This window comes from Corapipo altera, unplaced genomic scaffold (assembly GCF_003945725.1).
Source record: "Corapipo altera isolate COAL_440 unplaced genomic scaffold, ASM394572v1 104, whole genome shotgun sequence".
NCBI lineage: Eukaryota > Metazoa > Chordata > Aves > Passeriformes > Pipridae > Corapipo > Corapipo altera.
The window spans coordinates 5,285,034-5,305,528 of record NW_020884920.1 but is presented as its reverse complement, the minus strand read 5'-3'; the positions used below and the strand labels follow the sequence as shown (position 1 = coordinate 5,305,528).

General features: G+C 56.5%; 2 protein-coding genes across 5 annotated transcripts in view; one reads left to right on the top strand and one right to left on the bottom strand.

The window, feature by feature from the left end:
• Positions 1-20,495, bottom strand: part of SLC5A10 (solute carrier family 5 member 10) — a 39,982-nt gene that overhangs the window by 6,834 nt on the left and 12,653 nt on the right. For all 3 annotated transcript variants that reach the window (XM_027656610.1, XM_027656611.1, XM_027656612.1), the window contains exons 8-9: positions 19,553-19,758; positions 17,177-17,312 (exon numbers count right to left, since the gene is read on the bottom strand). In XM_027656610.1, coding sequence (XP_027512411.1) covers positions 17,177-17,312; positions 19,553-19,758 — 342 coding nt within the window. The remainder of the gene's footprint in view (positions 1-17,176; positions 17,313-19,552; positions 19,759-20,495) is intronic.
• On the top strand, positions 1,536-19,557 carry FAM83G (family with sequence similarity 83 member G). 2 transcript variants are annotated; one of them, XM_027656608.1, is made up of 5 exons: positions 1,536-2,473; positions 9,302-9,469; positions 13,123-13,247; positions 14,078-15,527; positions 19,027-19,557. In XM_027656608.1, exons 1-5 carry the CDS (start codon positions 1,979-1,981, stop codon positions 19,444-19,446), a joined length of 2,658 nt encoding a protein of 885 aa, XP_027512409.1. In that variant the 5' UTR covers positions 1,536-1,978; the 3' UTR covers positions 19,447-19,557. The 2 variants fall into 2 exon arrangements, with proteins under 2 accessions (XP_027512409.1, XP_027512410.1); XM_027656609.1 differs by lacking the exon at positions 1,536-2,473 and adding an exon at positions 4,054-4,271.

The window sequence follows — 20,495 nt, the reverse complement described above, 5'->3', positions numbered from 1 at the left end:
CCACCACTGGAAAATCCCTAAGGGGTCAGCACAACCTTTCCATAAATTCCTCAGGTCCACCTGAAGCACCTCCTGAGCTGATATTTGGTGGGAGCCAAATGCTTAATTCCCCCAACACTGTAGATGTGGCACTTGGGGACATGGTTTAGTGTTGGACCTGGCAGTGCTGGGTTGGACTTGATGATCTTAGAGGGCTTCCCCAGCCTAAATGATTCTATGATCCCGACAGACAGCTGTCACATCCCTGTGTCCCCCAGTCTCCCTGCTGCCTCCTGCACAGGACAAAGCCGGGCTGGGCACAACCCCTCACCTGACTTGTCACCGTGGGATGAGCAGGGCCACTGTGCCTGCAGAGAGGAGCACTTTGATGGCCGAGCAGCTGGGCAGACGGGCGGCTTCGCCTCGGGAGCCTGACTCAAGCAGGGCCCTCATTTATCCGGCTGCAGATCCAGATGAGCCGCACCAACGCGAGGGAGGGAGCAAGACACAGCCCATGGCACTTTCCTTTTTTGCATTGGCGCGAGAATCTGACCCCAATTCCTGAAATTCGTCTTCATCTGATCTTCCAGGAGAAAGGTCCACATCTCTGGCTTGTGAACAGCAACTGGTGAATCCAAGGTGGGCTTTTTTTGTCCATCTCCCAGTTGTGAATGAAATCTGCCATAGCAAGGTCTGGTGACGTGACCGTGTCCATGTCCATGCTGCAAACCTTATAGAGGAGGGGACTGGACAGGACAGGACAGAGTAGAATATTTTCAGTTGGAAAAGCCCTGACCAATTCAGGGCTGATAAAAAAATTAAGGGCATTGTTTAAATGCCTCTTAAACACTGACAGGTTTGGGACATTGACCACCTCTCTAGGAAGCCTGTTCCAGGACTGAACCACCCTCTCCCTAAAGAAATGCTCCCTACTATCCTGTCTAAATCTGCCTTCGAGCAGCTCCGACCCTGTGCTGCCCCCTGGGACCCACCTGGGCTCCGAGCTCCCACACCAGCACAGGAGGGGTTAACCACAGGACAGAGCTGTTTTCCTGGAAAATATTGACTTACCAGCTGGCACACCGGGAGAGGGAGGGATTTCAGGGGAGAGGCGCGCTTTTTTTTTTTTTTTTTTTAAGACGAACACCCAAAGCCCTCCCCAGCCTCCCACCACCCTCCGGCACCCACACGCTCCGGGGGGTTCCCAGGCTCCGGGTTCTGAGGCGTGAGGACACATCAGCCGAAAGAGTTAATCGGGGCAGGGCAGGGAATGTGTGAAGGCAACATGTGACTGCAGGTGGGGCAGGGCGGAGGGATGAATCACTCTTTTCCTTTTCCTCTTTTCACTTCTTGCTGTTACCTGTCCGGCCCCGGCACTGCGCGCTGGCAGGAGCCCCGAGCCATCGACCTGCCAGCCAGGGCGATGCACAGGAGGCTGACGGGGAGCGTTCACCGCCGCCAGACCCACGGGCTGACCCGCTGCTCCAGGGGGGATAACCAGGGACGGCGTCTCGGCCGAGAAATCCCGCTTCTCGCTGCCCTTCATTGAGCCAGTTTTCTCTTTGTTTCTTTTTTTTTTTCCCCCCACTTTTTATTTCGTCGGGTGCCTTGTCGTTGTCTTGGGAGGGCGGAGGATGAGGAGAGCGTGGACTCGGAGGTGAAGGACCTTCCTGGTGTTGCTCATACACCCGGGGCTGTCTCTGCCCCGTCACACAGCCCCGGCCGTGGGAAGCTCCGTGTTTATCTTGCCTGGAGCCCTCTCACCCCGTGGAGCCGGGAGCAAGCCAGAAACCAAATCCTCCTCTCTGGCAGAGAAGAGCTCCGGCGTGGCAGGAGCCCTTGGAAAAGGGAGCACTGCCTTTCCCAAGCTGAGCCAGGGAGGGCGAAGCAAAGGGGATCGTGTGTTTAAAGACTGGAGAATAATTAATTTCTTATTTATTGCCGACATCCGGCGCTCGCTGGGGGCACAGAGCTCCCCCGGGAGAGGCGCGCGGTCACCATGGCTTTCTCCCAGGTGCAGTGCCTGGACGACAGCCACGTCAACTGGAGGTCCAGCGAGTCCAAGCCCGAGTTCTTCTACAGCGAGGAGCAACGCCTGGCCCTGGAGGCACTGGCCTCCCGTGGCCGCGACGCCTTCTACGAGGTCCTGAAGAGGGAGAACATCAGGGACTTCCTCTCCGAACTGGAGCTCAAGAAGATCCTGGACACGCTGGAGACGTACGACCCCGGCTCCGAGTACATCCCGCGCCACGGCGGCAGCGCGGGGGGCAGCGAAGGGGATGGCAACAGCCAAGGGGACGAGCAGGACATGGCTCCTTCCCTGGAGTACTGGCCCCAGAGGTCCGACCGCTCCATCCCGCAGCTGGACCTGGGCTGGCCCGAGACCATCGCCTACCGCGGGGTCACCCGCGCCACCGTCTACATGCAGCCGCCCATCGAGGGGCAGGCACACATCAAGGAGGTGGTGAGGAAGATGATCTGCCAGGCTCAGAAGGTGAGGCGTGCCGCGGGGATGAGGCAGGACGTGCCCCAGGGCATCCTGCTGGACGTCCTGCTCTGCCGGGCAGTGCCTGTCCCGCGGGAAGCCGTGCCCAGGCAAAGGCAGCGCGGGCAAGCGTTCGGGTTTTTCCATGGAACCAGTATTTGGGGGTCAGGTCTCGCTGAGGATGCTGTTCGCCTGGTCCAGCACTCCCTGGGAATAACACAACCCTTCCCATAGTCCATACGGCCGCGTCGTTAATCCCAGGGTCCCTACAGGGCTGTGGGGAAAACCGCTGCGGGGAAAAATGGGTTGAGCTGCTTCCCAGCTGCGAGGCCACAGTGCCAGGCATCCCACAGTTGTTGTTCCCAGTGTGACAGTGTGTGGCAGCACGCAGGAACCTGGGGTCACGATCTGGCCTTGGGTCCACCAGCTGTTTGGCACATGACCCGAGGGCCATGGTCTGGCCTCCGTCCTTGTGTCCACTGTGTGCCCAGTGCGTGGCCCCGAGACCCAGTTCAGCCCTGGGGCAAAGTAGCCAAAGCCTCTGGTCTGGCACTGACACACACGAGGGTCGAGTTTTGCCCAAGATAACTGTGGTGCTCCAAGCTGGCCTTGTCCTGGCTTTCAGAGGAGAAGGATGAGCCGGTAGCAGGACAAGGCTGGGCAGATGCTGAAGGGATTTGGGTTGAGACTTGTCCTCCGTGTGTCATCCAACCAAGGAGCAGGGAGTGGGGGTGCATGAGCAATGGGTTCAGGCTGGTGTCACGGGCAGGAGGACCAGGGAAGGAGGGAGATGATGGCATATGTTGAAGGCTGGTGGTGGTGGGCAGAGGTTGTTGGTGTTTCCTAGTGATCTAATCCCAGCTGGGAAGTGCAGGAGGCGTCAGTACCTGCTGGTTTCTCGGTGCTTTGAAGCTCTTTGAGTTCTATGCGTCCAATACCGTGAGAACTCCAAGGAAGGAGTATCCCAGCCTGGGGGATGCTCCAGCAGGAAAACAGGGAGACACTGCCAGGGTGGCTATGGAGCAGAGAGAGACAGGCTGGGATGCATTAGGTCTGCCTGGCTCCTCCAGGGACAGGGCTGGGGTTTGCAGATCCTGTCAGAAGAGAGGGAAACCTGGTGACATGCAGCCATCAGAGCTCCTCCAGGACCATGGGACCAGAGTTCTGAGCATGAATAGCCCCAGCTCAGGCAGGAAAACTAATCTCCCAACACATCCAAGGCTTACAGGAAAGGCTGATGTGGGTGTCAGGGCTGCCCACTGTGGGCAGGAGCCATCTCTGGCCGCTGTCACCTCACGAAAGTCAAAGTGACCTGTCCTTACCTGTGACATTTTCCCCGCCAGAGCACTTTGCAGTGAGGGCAAAGGGAAGGGAGGGCTGCAGTCCCGTGGGCTGGAGGATGGGAGAATTATCCCACAACAAATAATGTCTCATCCCTGGGTCTTTCCTGCTGCCTCTGACTCGGGCTTGCAGCTCCTGTCTGGCTTTGCCTACTCACCGCTTCCCACCTGCCCCACACAAACGGCATCTCCTGAGTCATCCCACACCTCCTCCTGCTCCAGAGTCAGTGGCTGAGTCAGGCAGCTGCACATCTCCACCTCCCCTTGGAGCCTCTCCAAGACACAGGGCCATGGCTGATGCTGCTGTGATCATCACCAGAACCTTGATGCCCCCTGAGCAGGGCTGGGCAGCAGAGCTGCCTCCTGGTCCAGGCGGTCCCTGCCAGTGGAATGAGACGTGGTGACAGCACTGGTGACATGCAGAAGCCTCCTTGATGCTTATGGCACCCCAGCAAACATAGAAGAGGGTGAGCGCTTCATCCTGCAGGGTGGCAGGAGTTATGGGATCTGGCAAGAGGGTTCTTCCGTGGTCTCCCACCCCGTATTCAAGGACCACAGTCACTGCAGCTGAACGTGCTGTCATGCTTCAGAGCCTGGGTGACCATCTGTGGGTGCTCCTAAGGGTGGGGACACTGGGATAGACCACCCTCCTCTGTGCCTGCTGATTTTAGCCAAGGCTTAAGATCTTCACGGCAGCTCAGAGGTGGAAGAGTTTGGCTGAGGAAGCTGAGGGTGGACAGAGGGACTGTCCTGCTGCCACCCCATCAGATGTCACATAGGCTGGCCATGCACTCTGTCTTCCCTGGGGAGATCCCTGCCAAATTGTCCCTCCCACCAAACACCAGCAGTGCTCTTCATCCACCTGCAAAGGGGCACAGACTTGGGAGAGGTTCACTGTTGCATCCCAGGGGATGACCCTTGCTCCTGACATTGTCTCAGATCCTTGGTCTGAAATGCTCCCAGGTGCTGAACCCCAAACCTCACCGCAGGAGTTGCTGTCCCGTGGCCAGAAGGTCAAAGTCCCCTGACAGGCCCCAGCTGAGGAAAGTTCAGAGCCCACGTGAGAGCTGCTGGTGCTGGGAAGGTCGTGCAGGCAGAGCTGGGGTGAGGAAGCAGAGAGCTGGGATGAGGAAGCAGAGAGCTGGGATGTGGGACTGCTCTGAGGGTGCAGATGAACCCTGTTGCTTGCAGGAACGAGACCAAGCGCTGCCGAGTTCAGAGCCTCAAATCCAGGTGTGCTGGGCAGGGAGATGAAAATGATCCTCTCCTCTTTCTTGGATTCCTCTTTCTGGGAATAAATGGGAGAGAAGAGAGGCAGGATCCTGTGGCCACATCCCTGCTCTCCCTGAATATCCCCATCTTTGTGGCCAACAAACAGAGGTGGTCAGGGATGTGGTGCACCCACCAGGCTTCACTCTGGAGACCTTCACCAGGTCCAGCCATGGCATGGCCATCTCTTCCTCGCTGTGGGATCCCCTCAGTCTGCAAAGCTCACAGGATGGACATCAGGAGGAATTTCTTCATGGAAAGGGTTGTCAGGCATTGGAAGTGGCTGTCCAGGGAGGTGGTGGAGTCCCCACCCCTGGAGGTGTCCAGGGAAGGACTGGACATGGCACTCAGTGCTCTGGGCTGGGGGACAAGGTGGAGATCAGGCACAGGCTGGACTTGATGATCTTTTCCAACCTCAAATGGTTCTATGATGGGCAGGAAGGCAGATTTCCCTCCTCTTCTCCAAATTTTGGCTCCGTCTGACCAGAAATCGGAGCAGGCTGAAAACATTGACCTTGGCCCAAAGCCACCGGAGGGAGCAGCGACTCTGACCTCCTCTCTGCACTTGAGGTTCCAGGTTGGGATTGTGGTGATACAATTACCCTGAGCAACTTCCAGTGAAGGTTAGGAGGCCCTATTAATTACTGTTTACAAAACCTTCCTCCATTCCTGGATGAAAGGGTCGACAGGGGAGAGCAATTATTAATGTTACTTGTCCCACCTCTCCTCCATCCCAACACGCTTCCTCTAATTGTGCCTTGGTGCCAGCCTAATTTATTAAATGCCCACGTGGTGTGCCCCAAAACTCATTATCTGATGATTCAGAGTGAGCTAATAAAGAGCTGCAACTTCCTCTATAAGACATGATCCTGCAGTGCTCATCAAAGCTGTTCCAAAGGATCCCAGCAGCATTTGCCCGGTGTCCGGGGGGATGTCATGCTCACCACTCCTCGTGGTTTTGGAACCTGGCACCTGCACATCTGCTGTATCTAGTGGATCCTGGCAGCTCCTGGGACCCAGGGAAGGAAAGCGTCACCCTCATGGGCATGGGGAGCATCCAGCTGTAGATTTGGGGCTGATTTCCTCTGCACCTTCCATATGAATGGCAAAGGGATGGCAAAGCTTCCTGGGATGCCCTTGGCAAAGGGGCTTTGGGAAAGGAGATGTCCTTGCAGGGAGTGCTGCCCTGGTAGAGGTGAGAGGGACAAGGGTGCCAAGCTCGCTTCCCACAGCTGGATGGCACACAGTCCCACTCCCCAAGCTGGAACACAAATAGCACAGAGGATTTCCCTGCTCTGGAGCAGACAGACCTCCATCCTTTGCCAATTGCCCCCGTGCCTGGGTTTGGCACAGACCCAGCCGGTCCCAGCCCTGGTTCAAGCACAGGCAGCCCAGCAGCAGATTTCACCTCAGACAGTCTCCACCTGGGGAGCACTGTCAGGACCATCCTCGCTCTCCCAACCCACTCCATGCCAGGGCAGTGTTGGCATACGGGCGTGAGATCCCAGAGACAAACCGAGGCCAAGCCTGTCCTGCAGGTGAGATGTGGCAGGGAGGGAAATGGGAGCTGAGCAGTGACAGGATGCACCAGCTGAGCAGGAGGACTCGGGTTGAAAATGTGGGCAAGAGGGTGAGAGCCAGGCTGCCTCCCCGTGCCAGAGCCAGCCACCCTGAACCACTGCCTGCCATGCATGGCTCTCTCACCATCCCTGTGGGAACGGGGCTTGGCATGGGGGGTGTAATCATCCCCTGCTCGCACCTCTACAAAGCTCCTTCACATCTTCAGAGCCACAGCAGCAAGCCAAGGCCTTGGGAATGCTGGGGCCACAGTGAGAAAATGCTCTCTTCCTCCCAAAATAAAGGTCAGTGCTATTGTCATCCCCATTTTATGAGCCCTCAGCTTCCTCTGGAGAAAACAGAGGGCACAGGCAAAGTGACATGACCACAGCCACGTGGATCAGCGGTGTCAGAGAGAGAGGCAAACCATCTGCCACCAAACCAACCCTCTTAAACCAGGCACCCACCATCCCACCACAGGTGCCCCTCACCCAGGACTCACAGCAGACAGCACAGCTCCTCCCCAGTTAGTTGCTGTACACAGCAAATCCAAACCCAGAGCTCCCAAAGCAGCTTTGGACCCATCCCACTTTACATCCATGCAAAGCAGGCACCCAGTTTCCTGCCTCAGTTTCCCCACTGGGACAATGAGGACGAGCAAAACACACGAGCAGAGGCACAAGGGAGTGAGGATTTAGCCTTTCACAGCAAAGCTTGGTGAGAGGCTCTCGGATGAGGATAAATGGGGATTCAGCTAAAATCGAGTGGCAGAGCCATAAATCCTTCCTTGGCACTTCCCAAAACACTTATATTTGGCCAGGGCTGGGGAGGCCAGGGCAGCATCAGAGACAGCAGGGCTGGGGCTCCACACACAGCCTCGCTCCTCACCCCATCGCCTGCAGAAAAGGAAGAGGCAGCAATGTCATAATGCGCCATCCTCTGCTTAATTAAAGCTCTCCAGGTTGTCCTGTGGCACAAACCTAATTAAAAGGCAGCTTGGTGCTTTGAGAGCTCCAGACTGGATGTGTTTGACTGTGCAAGTGCCCAGCACCATCCCGGTCCCTTCCTTCCCGAGGGAGGAGTATCCCAGGGTCTCCCTGTGTCCCCTCACACTCCCGTGCTGGTGTCCTCCCCAGCTCAGCCTCGTGCCACTGCCAGCAGAGCCATCCTGGAAGAGCAGAGGGCTGAGAGCACCCATCTTCCCAACTCAGGGCACCTTCCAGGGACAACCACAGAGAAGGGAGCACTGACACCTTTCCAACCATGGGACAATGACATACCAGCACCCTGATGACAAGCTGCTCCCCTGGGATGAGGGGAGGCAGCCATCCCTGTGGAGCTGCCCCAGGATGCTCAGCTGGGCTGCAGGCAGCTGCCTCCAGCCCCTTTTCCTGCCATATCTCATACAGCACCACTGCTGCTCACTGCCACTGGCAGTGTTACTTCAGAAATCCAAATCCACAGGCACAGAGTGACCTTTGGTACTCAGCCATTCCATGAAATCCCAGCACAGCACAGATCCACTTTCCTGTCACCTGTGGGACTCATCCTGGCAGTGCCAGGGCAGCAAATGCCCTGGGTACAAAGGCAGATCCAGCTTGGGAATATCAGTGAGGTTGCTGTGTGACAAACCCAACTGTCACTGGCACGGCCATCCCGGCTCTGCTCTGCTCTTTACAGCCCGGGAGGGAGGAGGGATGTTGTGCAACTGGAGCAGCACCCCAGGCTGGGCAGTGAGACCAGGAGGGGTGTCAGCAGCCCCAAACACTGCCCCAGTGCTCTGCCTTGACCCCACAGTATGGAGCTGACTCTTGATCCAGCAGAGCAGCAGCCTCTGGAACAGCCAGGTACAGGAACTGGGAACTGCAAACTCCTGGCTGCTCTTAAGGAACCTTGTCAGCTCACACCCAGGTCTGGTTTTAAAGGGGATTAAAAGTCACTTTAGCTCCTGAGAGCACCTCAGAAGTATCTCAGTACTCTCTCCCAAGCTTAAAGTCACTTTTAGCTGGTTTTTATAGTGTTTCTCTCAACACCAGCATGTGATTCTGTATGATAACTCCAGAGGCAGCAACCACCCCACACTACGTGCCCTTGGACAGACAGACCCGTCATTTAATGGTTGGACTCGATGATCCTAGAGGTCTTTTTCAACCCTAATGATTCTGTGATCATTAAATCAGAGGTCTCCCCTTCTGGTGCTCCCTGCAAAGGGACACCAAACCTCTCAGCCAGAAACTGGATTCTGAAATTTGTGGAGCTCATTAAAGGCAGGAAAGTTGGATTCACCCTCAGCAACCAATTTTTCCTGAGTATATTATGCTATGGGCCACCACTGGAATCACAGGATCGTTATGGTTGAAAAAACATAAGACCATTGAGCCCAACCACCAACCCAGCACTGCCATGTTCACACTAAACTGTGTCCCCAAGTGCCACATCTACACATTTTGTGGAGATCAAACCTCCCACAGTGACAGCAAAGGAATGGGACTGGGGGCTCCTGCTTTCCACCCTCGGGCTGGCTGGAGCTGGAGGGGATCCTGGGCTCCCCCACATTGAATCCCAGCCTCCTACAGAGATGACATTGCCTTGCCTCTCACAAAACAAGCACCGACTGTACCTTTGGGTTGTCCCCGGCCCTGCTGCCCAGACTCATCTCTCCCCTCTCCAGGTCATCGCGGTGGTCATGGATATGTTCACTGATGTAGACATCTTCAAGGACCTCCTGGACGCAGGCTTCAAGAGGAAAGTGGGGGTCTACATCATTTTGGATGAGACCAACGTGAAGCACTTCCTGCAGATGTGCGAGCGAGCCCATATGCACACCGGGCACCTAAAGGTGAGGATGGTCCGAGGGGTCCGAGCTGGGAAACCTCTCCAATGCAGGCACATAACCAGAGTTATCCACTCTGCTCCCTCCTGTCCTGGGGAATCACAGCCCCTGAACTTTGGGCAGTGCCAGATGAGTTTAGTCCGTTTCTCCTATAGCCAAAGCTGAAAGTGATGCCCTAATCTGGGAGCAGCAGGATGGAGGGGAACGGATGAGAAACAGGGACGTGGATTTCCACCCAGCAAAGCTCAGTGCAGAAATCCCAGGGGGCTGCTGGTACCCAGCCAGTGCTGGAATTGGGGCAGAGGGATGTCTGGGGAAATGCAGCCCCGCAAGAGCGGGCACAGGTCGCACAGGGCACTGCAAAGCTCATGGCAAACGTGCGAGCTCAGCGTCTCCTGGTGGGTTGAGGGAACAAGCTGGCGAGAGGGAAGGAGCAGCAGATGCCATGCCAGGGCCGGATCTGTGCCATTGCCAGCCCCATTCCTGCTGCTGCCCCAGGGGCAGGACCGGCAGGAGCAACCGCCGGCCGGTTCTCTCGCTTTCGGGCTTTCCCGCAAGCCAGAGGCTGGAATTAAAAAACTTGATTTTCCCCTTTTCCGGAGCCTCCGCCCCAGCACAGGGCCAGGAGCAGAGCAGGGAGGCACCCACGCTGCCTGCGGCCCTGGCAGCTGCCAAGGATGCCCTCACTGCTCCCGTCCGTACCGGGCAGCACACACTGGTGGGACTGATCTGCCCACCCACGCCGTGCTCACCAGCCCTGGAGTGCTGGTGGATGCACATGGAACAGCTCCTGTGCACAAATCCCGTGTAAAACCAGGGATGGCAAAGCAGAAGAAGGGATGTCTGGCTGCACAGGGGTCGGTCCCCAGCCCAAAGTGCCCCGAACCCAAGGGGCCGGGTTGGATGTGGCTTGGAGCAATTTGGTGTAGTAGAAAGTATCCCTGCCCACAGCAGGGAGTTGGAATGAGATGAGCTTTAAGGTCTCTTCCAAACCAAACAGTTATGGGATTCTAGGATTCTCCTTATACCTCCCTGTGTGTGCAGGGGTTGCAGAGAAAAATCACCTATCAGGGTGTTCTCATGCAAAGGCAGAGGAAGATGAAGGGGCAGAGGAGAGGATGGGGGGGTGTATCAGCCTCAGGAGCAGCACCCAGAGTGGGGACCCTCACTCCAGCTACAGGACAAAGCCCCAGGTTCCAGCCACAGGACACAGAGTTCCAGGCTTTCCTCTGGGCACAACACTCCCCTTGCCAGCATCAGATGCAAACACAGCGGAGCAGCCCAGCAGTCTCACTCGGGGCCTGCAGACACCCCTCTCCAGCCGTGAGTCGCTCGGCCTCGCCCGTTGCTTGGCAGAAAAGTGATGTTTCTGCTCCTGACGTCACCGGGCCATGCACTGGCTGCCAAATGGCTGCTGGGAAGGCCCGTGCCTGGGCAGGCTCACATTTGCTTACGGTGAGGGCAAACCCCCGGCTGAGCAGGAACACGTCGGAGCCACGACACCCTCGCACCTGGCTGGAATGAGGTGGGACATGCTGGGGCTCAGGGACCCCCACGCAGGGAACCGAGAGCACCGGCCGGCCAAGCCTCACCATGCCCCCCAGCCCGGCTTAATTGCTGCTCCCAACAATTAAAGCAAACTCAGCCGAGCTTTTACCTGCGTCCAAACTCCCTGGAGAGTCTGGGATCCCGCAGGCTGCTGCCGCTCCGAGACCAGAAAAGCCAGCGCTGACGCACTCCGGTGTTTTCCTACATTAGCAGCCCGGTGGCAGGACTGGAAAAGCAGGAGAACATCTGCAGAGCTCGGCAAATGTCTGGAAGTTGGGATTTGCCGCACACTGCAGCCGGTTTGCTGGCACAGGAGGCAGCAGGGCAAGGAGGCGGCAAGGAAAGTAGGGCAGAGTCTGGGAGCTGCTTCCTAAGCCCGGAGATGATAACGAAACATCCCTCGTTATCTCGGTGCCTTCGCTTGGCAATTAGTAACTGGCTTGGGCAAGGAGGTCGCTCGTTGAGCAACGGCGAGTGCCTGGGGAGTGATTCACCCAGCCCGGCACCCGGCCATCCCGCTGGGCACCCGCCTTGGCACAGGCCAGACAAGCAGAGATACACCAGGAGCTGGGAGGAAAGGGGACTGGCACCAGGGAGGGTTGATCCCTGGGTGTTACCTGAGAAAAGCCCACGGCTGCTCCCTGAGTTTGGGCACAGGGTCGGCTCCAAGAGGGAGGGATCGACACCCAGGCTGGCGATGGGCAGAGAGCAAAGCCTTGGGTGTAAAGTTTGTGCACCCTGGGCACTACCAATCTCAGCAGCACCATGTGTAGGGATAACGCAGGACAGGGATGAGAATTCCTACCCCAGCCTGCTTTCCAGCCAGCCCTCAGCACCACCAGTGCTGCTGCACACCCACAGAAACTGGGATGTCCCCCCAGACACACCAGGCAAAAAGGCAAACGTTAAGGAAAAAACCAAATGCCACAAAAAACCCCACAAACTTCTCTGCTCAGTATGTGAATCTTCCCTGGAAACACCGTCAGAAAAGCCTTTCTTTTCACATCATGCTAAAATCAATGCTGAGTCATTGTCCCTCCTGCCAGACACAGGGGAGTGGGGACCAGGGGAGCCCCTGGGCTATTCCTGATTGTGGTCTACAGGGAGAGAGGAGAGTCCAGAGAAGCAGATGAGAAAGGCTGGAGGAGGGGAAGACCAATATTTTTGGTGCTTTTCTTTAAAAACCCAAAACAAAACAAAAAAAAAAGCACACAAAAACAGCTGTGGAGGGCATGACCCAGTGATAACACTGAGCCTTTAGCAATGGCATGACCGACATCCCGGCAGGAACAGGAGGAATGCAGATGCTTTCACAAGAAAATATTTGCTCCCCACCCAAGGGAGCCCTTTTGCTGTGGAAGATGCTATCTGGTGACTTCGGAATGTGCCAGTACCCTCCACAGAGACTCTGGAGCCAGAAGCCAGACTGGAGATAGAAAAGTATTTTGACAGAGCCAGGGCTGCCCCTCCATCCCTGGGCTCCCTTGGGGAGGACACCCCATCCCTCCACAGGGACCTGCTCCCTCATCACCAGGTTTCACTTCCTGGGGGTGAAAAGATGTTGCCCCACTGGCTTCCCCCCCCCCCCACTCACCCCTAAAACCAGGCAGGGCTAAACACTCAGATTTTGGGAGCACAGAAAAGGGGGAGTGTGGCAGAAAGCAAATCCAGTGCCACCAGATCCACGTGTGCTGTCCTGGGGTCACCAGCTCTCCCTAAAGCCCTTGTACATCTCCAGCTGGGGAGGAGGAGTGGGATCTCCTCTCCCAGGGTGGCATTTCCATAGATCACATGGGATGGAGAGTGCTTGGAAGCACCATCACACACTGCTCACCCACGGACACAGGCAGCACAGAGTTCAAGAGGTGGAAAACAGGGCCCAGCACACGGGCAAAGCAGGAAATTCTCCAGGCTGAGTCCAGAGTTCACCGCGTGGCCTTGGGCGAGTTATTTTATCTCCCCATCGCTGTGGCCTCCTCTGAGCCAGCCATGAAGAGCGTTCTGTTCCTTGGAGGGGCTGTGGAGCATCCGGGGGGGCGTTGGTGGAGGGGTGGACGATGCTCTCAGTGCAGCCCTGTGCTCCTGCTCACACCTGTGCCTTTGCTCTGCAGAACCTGCGCGTCCGCAGCACCGGGGGGACGGAGTTCTTCACGCGCTCAGCCACCAAGTTCAAAGGGGCTTTGGCCCAGAAGTTCATGTTCGTGGATGGGGATCGAGCCATGTGTGGATCCTACAGGTAATCAGCACTCTCCTCCTGCCCTTTTGCCTCCCCCCATGGAGGTGTTGGTCAAAGGATCATCACAAACCCACATGGTCTAAATCCTGGTCCCCGCCCAGCACGGCCCCAGGACCCTGTCCCAGACTTGCTCCCCTGCTCCTAAACTGGGAGATGACTTTGCAAGGAGATTTGGAATGGGCCCCAAGGAGTCCCCACCACCTCCTGAAACCAACAGGTCGAGGACACCTGCCATTCTCGGAGGTGGTGGGACACACCAGTTTTTTCTGCCACTTGATGCAATAAGCACAAGGAAGGACCAAAGCACCAAACCACACCACAGCCAGTCCCAACTCTCACACTAACTTCAGCTTTTCCAGCTAAACATTTCCTACACAAAGTATTTTCCAGGTTGTCCAAATGAAAACTTACTTTGGCAGAAACAGATCACCCCCAGTCAGTTTCTGAGCTCTAAAAGATAAGTTTTATAAACATGGAGCTGAAACATTTCCTACTTTCTGGCCACAACAAATAACACATCCATTGTGAGTTGCTTTTCTTAACTAACCCAAGCTGAGAAAGGAAAAGCAGCCAACACTAAAGTGAAAAACTAACTGACCCACTGCAAATACCTTTTACTTCACGTCCACTGTGCTCAAGACTTCAGCCCTTCACTCTAATTTGTGAGGAGAGCTATTTCATCAATCCTATTATTATTATTATTATTAATGTTTACAATGAGATCATGTCCCTGCTGGCACCATCAATCCCCCAGGGAATGCCAGGGTTGGGGAGAGGAGTGTTATTTACCAGCGAGTGCTCAGAGAGTTTCCAACGTGTTTCTGTTCCAGCTTCACCTGGTCTGCGGCGAGGACGGACCGAAACGTCATCACAGTCCTCTCGGGCCAGGTGGTGGAGGCGTTTGACAAGCAGTTCCAAGAGCTCTACCTCATGTCCAAGGGGGTGAGCCTCAAGTCCATCTCCATGGGTGAAGAGCCCGAACCCGAGCCCGTAACGCTGCCCTCAGTCGTGCCGGTGACCCCCGCCAACGCCGTGGTGAAGAAGCTGATAAACCCTAAATACGCCCTGGTGAAGGCCAAGAGCGCTGACCAGATCAGCAAGACTTCGTCTGAGAACCAGGACAAGAACCAGAAGGCAGACAACAAAGGCAAAGTCGTTCCTGAGGGCCCGGGGGGCGACCGGCATGGGGATATGGCAGACCTCTCCCTGCTCATCCACCCCGGCCTCCTGAATCTGGAGAAAGCCAACATGTTTGACTATCTGCCCACCTGGGTGGAGCCTGACCCTGAGCCCGGGAGCGAAGTCTTGGGCTACATCAACATCATTGACCCCAAGATCAAGAACGTGAAGCTCTCGCAGATGAACCGCATCAAAGTCTGCGACGTCTCCCAGGCCAGCGCCCAGCACCGGCAGATGCTGAAGAACAGGGAGATGGAGGCCAAGAAAAACTCAGACCAAGAGCCACCTCTGCTGTCCCCCTGCCAAAGACAGATCCCACAGCCCCCCATGGAAGCCCCTACAGCGCCCACTACCAGCCACATGGAAGGCTTCAGCTGGACAACGAAGCAAGCAGGAACATTTGCCTCTTCACCCTTGGGCCACCACTTGAAGCCACAGGAAGAGACACTGGAGACCATCAAACCACCAGTTCCAAAGCCAAGGACCGTCCCTGTTGGTGTCCTCGTGACCAAAGTCATTACAACCTGTGACAGCAGCACTGCCCTGGAGGGTGACACACAACCACCGCTGGCCGACCACAAGGGTGTGAAGCAGGAGCAGGAGGAGAAACCCAACGGAGCTTCCATGGAGACCTGCCACCTCCAGCCAGACCGGCCCGTGGCAGGGCCACAAGAGGACAAAGGGCCTCCCTGCTCCCACAACGGGCTGGGAGAAGAGGAGGAGGAGGAGGAGGAAGAGGAGTACATCACTCTCAGTGACCAGGAGAGCTACTCCAGCAGCTCTGCTGACCACAGCTACCGCCGCTCCAACGCCTCCTCCATCTCGGACGAGTACTTCGAGGTGAGGGATCGCTACGGGCCGCTCCGGAGAACCAACTCGGATGTGACCCACAACGGGGAGATCCTTCCCATGCAGAGGAAGCTCAGTGACCCCCACATCAGCCGGGGCACCTTCCTCAGCCCCCTGGGCAGCCTCCCGTCCCTGAAGCACGTCCGCATGGAGGACGTGACGAAGAGGAGGAGCAACGCCGTGGAGATCAGGCATGTGCTGCCCCGCACCATCCTGGATGGCAACAGCTCCTACCCCAGCAGTGCCACCCAGGTACGACTTTTTGCGATGACCTTATGTTTCTCCACCCTACAGAGGTTGCAAACCCAGAGGTGACCCAGCCAGCTCAACCAAGGCGTGGTGCCATCCCGAGCTTTGGTGTCAGGTCCCAGATGCCGACGTAAGACTTCCCATATAGAATAACACCCTGCACGTGGGGATGGTAGGAGTTACCCAAGAGGTTCTCCTGGTTGGAAAGGTGGTGGCCATGCCACAGGTTTTGGTGTCTAGCAATGGGAACGGCTGGTAAAGGGGAGGCTTTTGGGAATTAAAGATTATCCCACAGCTCTGGGCTGGGGATGGAGCTGAGTGGCTCCGGGCACAGCTGTGCAGATGTGCCTGGACTCGCTGAGCCCCATCCACAGCCCATCAGCAGCGGCACCATGCCCAGCCAGGGACAGACTGTGCGTGCAGGCGTGTCCTTCTCAGGCTTGTTTTCCAGCACCTTGCCAGGGCGATTAGCATCAAAGGAGAAGCGCTCGGACACATAATTAGGCAGAGCAAGACAGCGGAGAAACAGGGACGGCAACCTCTGTGGGCGAGTGCCACAGTCAGCAGCTTTGTGGCTGATCCAGTGGTGACGCCAGACCCTGCCACCGCACGGGTGCTGCAATTCCATGGGGTGCATGCCCAGATCCCGCTGCTGGAGCACGGGGTGCACGGCAGCATCCCCACCAGGGCCGGAGCATCACCCTCTCCAGGCAGGGGGATCACAGGGGCAATCCCCTGTTTCCACCCAAGCACTGCAGCCTCTTGCACCACTGCCAAGCATTTTGGTTTCTCAAGGCTCCCCGCCCGCTGTTTTTGGGGCATTCAAACCCCCAGGGCTAAATCAGCAGCTGAAGTCACTGAAACTGCCTGAGGGTACCCTGGCTGAGCATCTAATCTGTATTTACAGGGAATTAAATTTACTATCCCAGAGTCCACTTGCTTCTCCCTTCCCAGCCAGTGACAGGGAGCTCAGAGCTTTAATCCTCACACATCAAATACCCCCTGGTCCTGCAGGGCAAGGAGCACACAGCCCTTTGATGCTGTGACCCAGGTCCCAGGTGCCACCCTGCTCGGGGTGGCCGGGTACGCTGGTGTTCCTGCAGTAACTTGTTCTGGCCCTTTGATGAGAGGCAGATAATTAACACAGCATCAGGGTTAGGAAAGCCAGTGCTCAACTGGTAGAGATGTGCCGGGAAGAGTTTCTCCCATATGTAAAAACAGTAAACCAAAGCAACCCTTGACTAACTCTAGAAAACCTGAATCCAACAAGAATCACCATCAACCCCCACAAACATCTTTTTCTGGGGTCCACATTTCTCATATGCTGGCCCATGGCCCAGCATAGCGCAAAACACGGGTGGGGGCTCACTCAGGGCAAACACCATGTTTTCCATTCCATGGAGAACATGGCACCCAAGTTCTCCCTGGAACATCACCTTCCCTAAATACACAACCCCATTCACACCTGGATGCACAGCAGGCTCAAGGAGGGCACTGGGGACACCCGTGTCTTCTCCTGCCCCTCTCCCACCCGCAGAGCCCCCAAGTCTGTGCAGAGCAGAGGTTTCCAGGCAAGCCCCCACCCACTCATCCCTTAGTGACAGGGAAAGACCCCATCCCACTGGCTCCACAGCTGCGTGGGGGGCCCTTACCTGGGTACAGGACCCTGCTGATCATCCCTGGCATGATGATGACAAACAGGGGCAGCATCTTCAGGTAGCTGGCCAGGATGGAGCCGGCCTTGGCGTGACTGAGGCTCTTTGCAGAGAGCGAGCGCTGCACGATGACCTGTGGAGGGCCAGGCAGGAGGGATGAGCAGCACCAACACCACAGCAGCCTCCTCCTTGCCAAACTGCATCCCAAATGTTGGAGCCACTGGGCACAGGGCCCAAGCACAGCTCCCAAAAGCAGCATAGATGTGTTCCCAGCCCACAGTGAGGTTTCTCTCCAGACCAGTAACGGGCTGGTGTTACACCACAGCAGCACGTCCCTCCTGACAGTATCAACCATTCCCCACCACTATTCTCCCCACTCTTGCCCTTTCTATTCAATCTTCTCCCCAAAGAGTGCCCACAGTGACAAGGAAACCGAGTGCAGCCTCCTCCTCCCACAACTCCACCTCTCAGACCATCGCACCTCAAAGCTCTGGCCAAGCCATATCCATCCACAACACAGCCAGCCCTGAGGTTTTGAGGCAATCGCTCTTAAATAGGCAACACCTGTAGGAATTCCTGATGTAAAAGAGCTCAGGGTCTCCACAAAGGCTTACAGAGAATGCTCAGCACCCAGCAGGATTCAGCCACTCTTGAGCAAGAACTGGCTCATTCCCCCAATGGATAGGAGGGATGGGGTGCCAAATCCTAGGGTGGGATGCTTGGGGAAGCCATAGTTTAACTTCTTTCCAAGAGCCAGAGCATGTCAGGAGCTGCAGGACCCACCGCCCAAGCTCAGGCACCATGTGCACCACATCAGGTACATGATGAGCTCAGAGGGAGAGGAGCTAAATCACCCTTAGTCCTTCCCACCTGAAGCCATCTCAGACCTTAACACTGATTTTAAGCATCTAATAAAATCGATCTGGAACCACCTAAGGTAAACTGCTTTAACACAGCCCTCATGGTCAGCACAGGAGGTGCCTGCTCCAGGACCAAAGAGGCCTTTGGGATATTGGGACTAACTGGCTGAACCCCGAGCTGATGCCAACAGCTCGGTGGAGATGTGGCACTGGCAGCATGGCAAGGGTCATGGCAGAGGCTGGGCAGGTTGGCACAGCCAGCTCTGCAGCCTCCTGGCCCCAGCTCATCCTGCCATCAGCACCTGCACTCACCAGATCCCATCTCACCTGGTGCATCTGCAGTCACACCCAAAGAGGAGATCACTATCTGGTGACCACAGCCATGTGTTACAGCCTTACCCAGTCCAGAATTAAGATTAGTGGTGCTCAGACCTGATCCAAACGTGTGTCTCAACCCAGCTAATCAGAGCCACCCCCGCAGTGCTGTTGCAGCTCACTGTTGTCTCCTCATCCCACCTCCTCCCCCAGCCCTCCATCCTTTCATCTGATCTTGGCAGTCACCTAATCCCACAGCTCAGGTCTGGATGACTGGATGCTCTTTGTGCCTGATATGAGGGCTTAGATGATTAAGACGGGTGTTGAGGCTGCTGCTGGAGAGAAGGTGTTGAGATGCCTTATCCTGGATCTCCAGGCAGCAGGGACTTGGCTCGGGACAGCCTCCAGGCTGCTTGGGAAGTGGCTGCTGAAGCACTGCATGTGCAGGACTGTGTGTTATCACAGTAAGAAATCAGAGCAGCAGCCACCGGTTAAGACTTGATGTAGTTTTGAGCTGCCACCGGTTTCAGAAGAATTTGGGCAAGGGACTACACCAAGTGCCAGAGGGATTTGTCCATGAGGACCAAGCCCATGTCACAGAGGTGTCCTTGCAGGGAGCAGCATCCTCACAACAGCCACAGCTCACCTCTTTCTCTGCTCTGTCACGAACAGGGGACGCACATCTATCGCTACCGACCCAGGACCCCCGCGGGCAGAGAGCAGGGCAAGGAGGTCTCCTGCTCCCCGACGCACGAGAAACCCCTCGGGGCCACCAAGTACAGAGGGGATGGAGCAGAACCCAAAAAGACCATTGCAGGCTGCCAGCCCTACTGGCAGAGCAAAGCCTTCAGCCCCAGCAAGCCCACGGCGCCCGGCCACCTCTCCCCGAGCAACCCCAGAGCGTCGGGCAAACGCTTCACCTCCCTGCCCGAGAGCCAGAAGCCAACCGAGGAGATGAGGACACCCCTCGGCATCCCGCTCTCCAAACTGTCCCAGTCCAAGCACCTCAAGAACAGGGTCGCGGGAGCCCCGGGTGCTTCCCTGGACTCCAAAAAGCAGCCCCCCGAGAGCACGGGCCAGAAGGAGCACTAGGGGCTGGTGAAGGTGGTCCCTGCGGGGCGAGAGCGGTGGTAGAGCGTTGCCTGGAGCCCAGGCCACGCCGCGTTACACGGGGCAGGGGGTTCTTGTTTACATTTACCTGGTCAGTGCACCAGTACCACGTGGCCATGATGGACAGCCCAAAAGTCATCCCGGTCCAGGGCAGGTCTCCGGAGACCGGGTCTCGGAAGAGGTGCATGGCATCCGCTCTGGGCAGGTGGCAGGTAGTGTTGGGAACGATCTTGGACGGCACCGCTTTTCCATAGGCCTCTTCCAGGTTGGGGTAACCTCCAATCTCATTAAAAGCTGGAAAGCACCATTGGGGGAGGTGGTCAGAGTGCAGTAAAACCCAGTGGTCTGTGAGATCAGCTGGCAGAGCACTCACCAGCTCGTCTACCCAGAAGTGCTGCCCAGAGAGGGAGGGCTCGTCCGTGATCGTGTTTTCTTCTAGTTATTTAAGAGACTCTTCTATTACCATTTTGCACAGCAGGTCCCATTGCAGCCCACTCTCCCTTTGGAGGGTGACCCGAGTCCTGGGACAAAGGCTCCTCAGGGGACCCACCTCTTTTAACCTTGTACTGTAAAAGCAACCTGTTCATTAAAGCTCCCTGGTCCCAGGGCAGGGGAACCTTGCCCAGGACTATTGAAATGCAAGATTAGGTGGCCTTCGACTCGATAAACTGCAGCTCAAGGTGCCTTGGCACAAGTGTCCAGCCAAACATTTTGTACTCCCCTGAGCATTTCCCCAGCATCCCCCATGTGCCCCCACCCCCAAACCTCCAGAAACCAGTAAAAAAAAAAAAAAAAAAAGAAAAAAAAAGACCCTTTTCACTGCATTTTTCCTAGGAAATGAGATCCAAGGTCTGAGCCTGAGCCTTGATGAGGAGTATGTGCCATGAACAAGCCCTAGCAAGTGAGCCTCCAAGCCCTTGGCAGATGCCCCGTGCTCCTCCTGCCTGCAGCCACTGCCAACCAGCCCTGGGCTGTGCCCTGGCCCCCCACCACCTCCCTGCTCCTGGGGGGCACAGAATGAATGCAGCTTC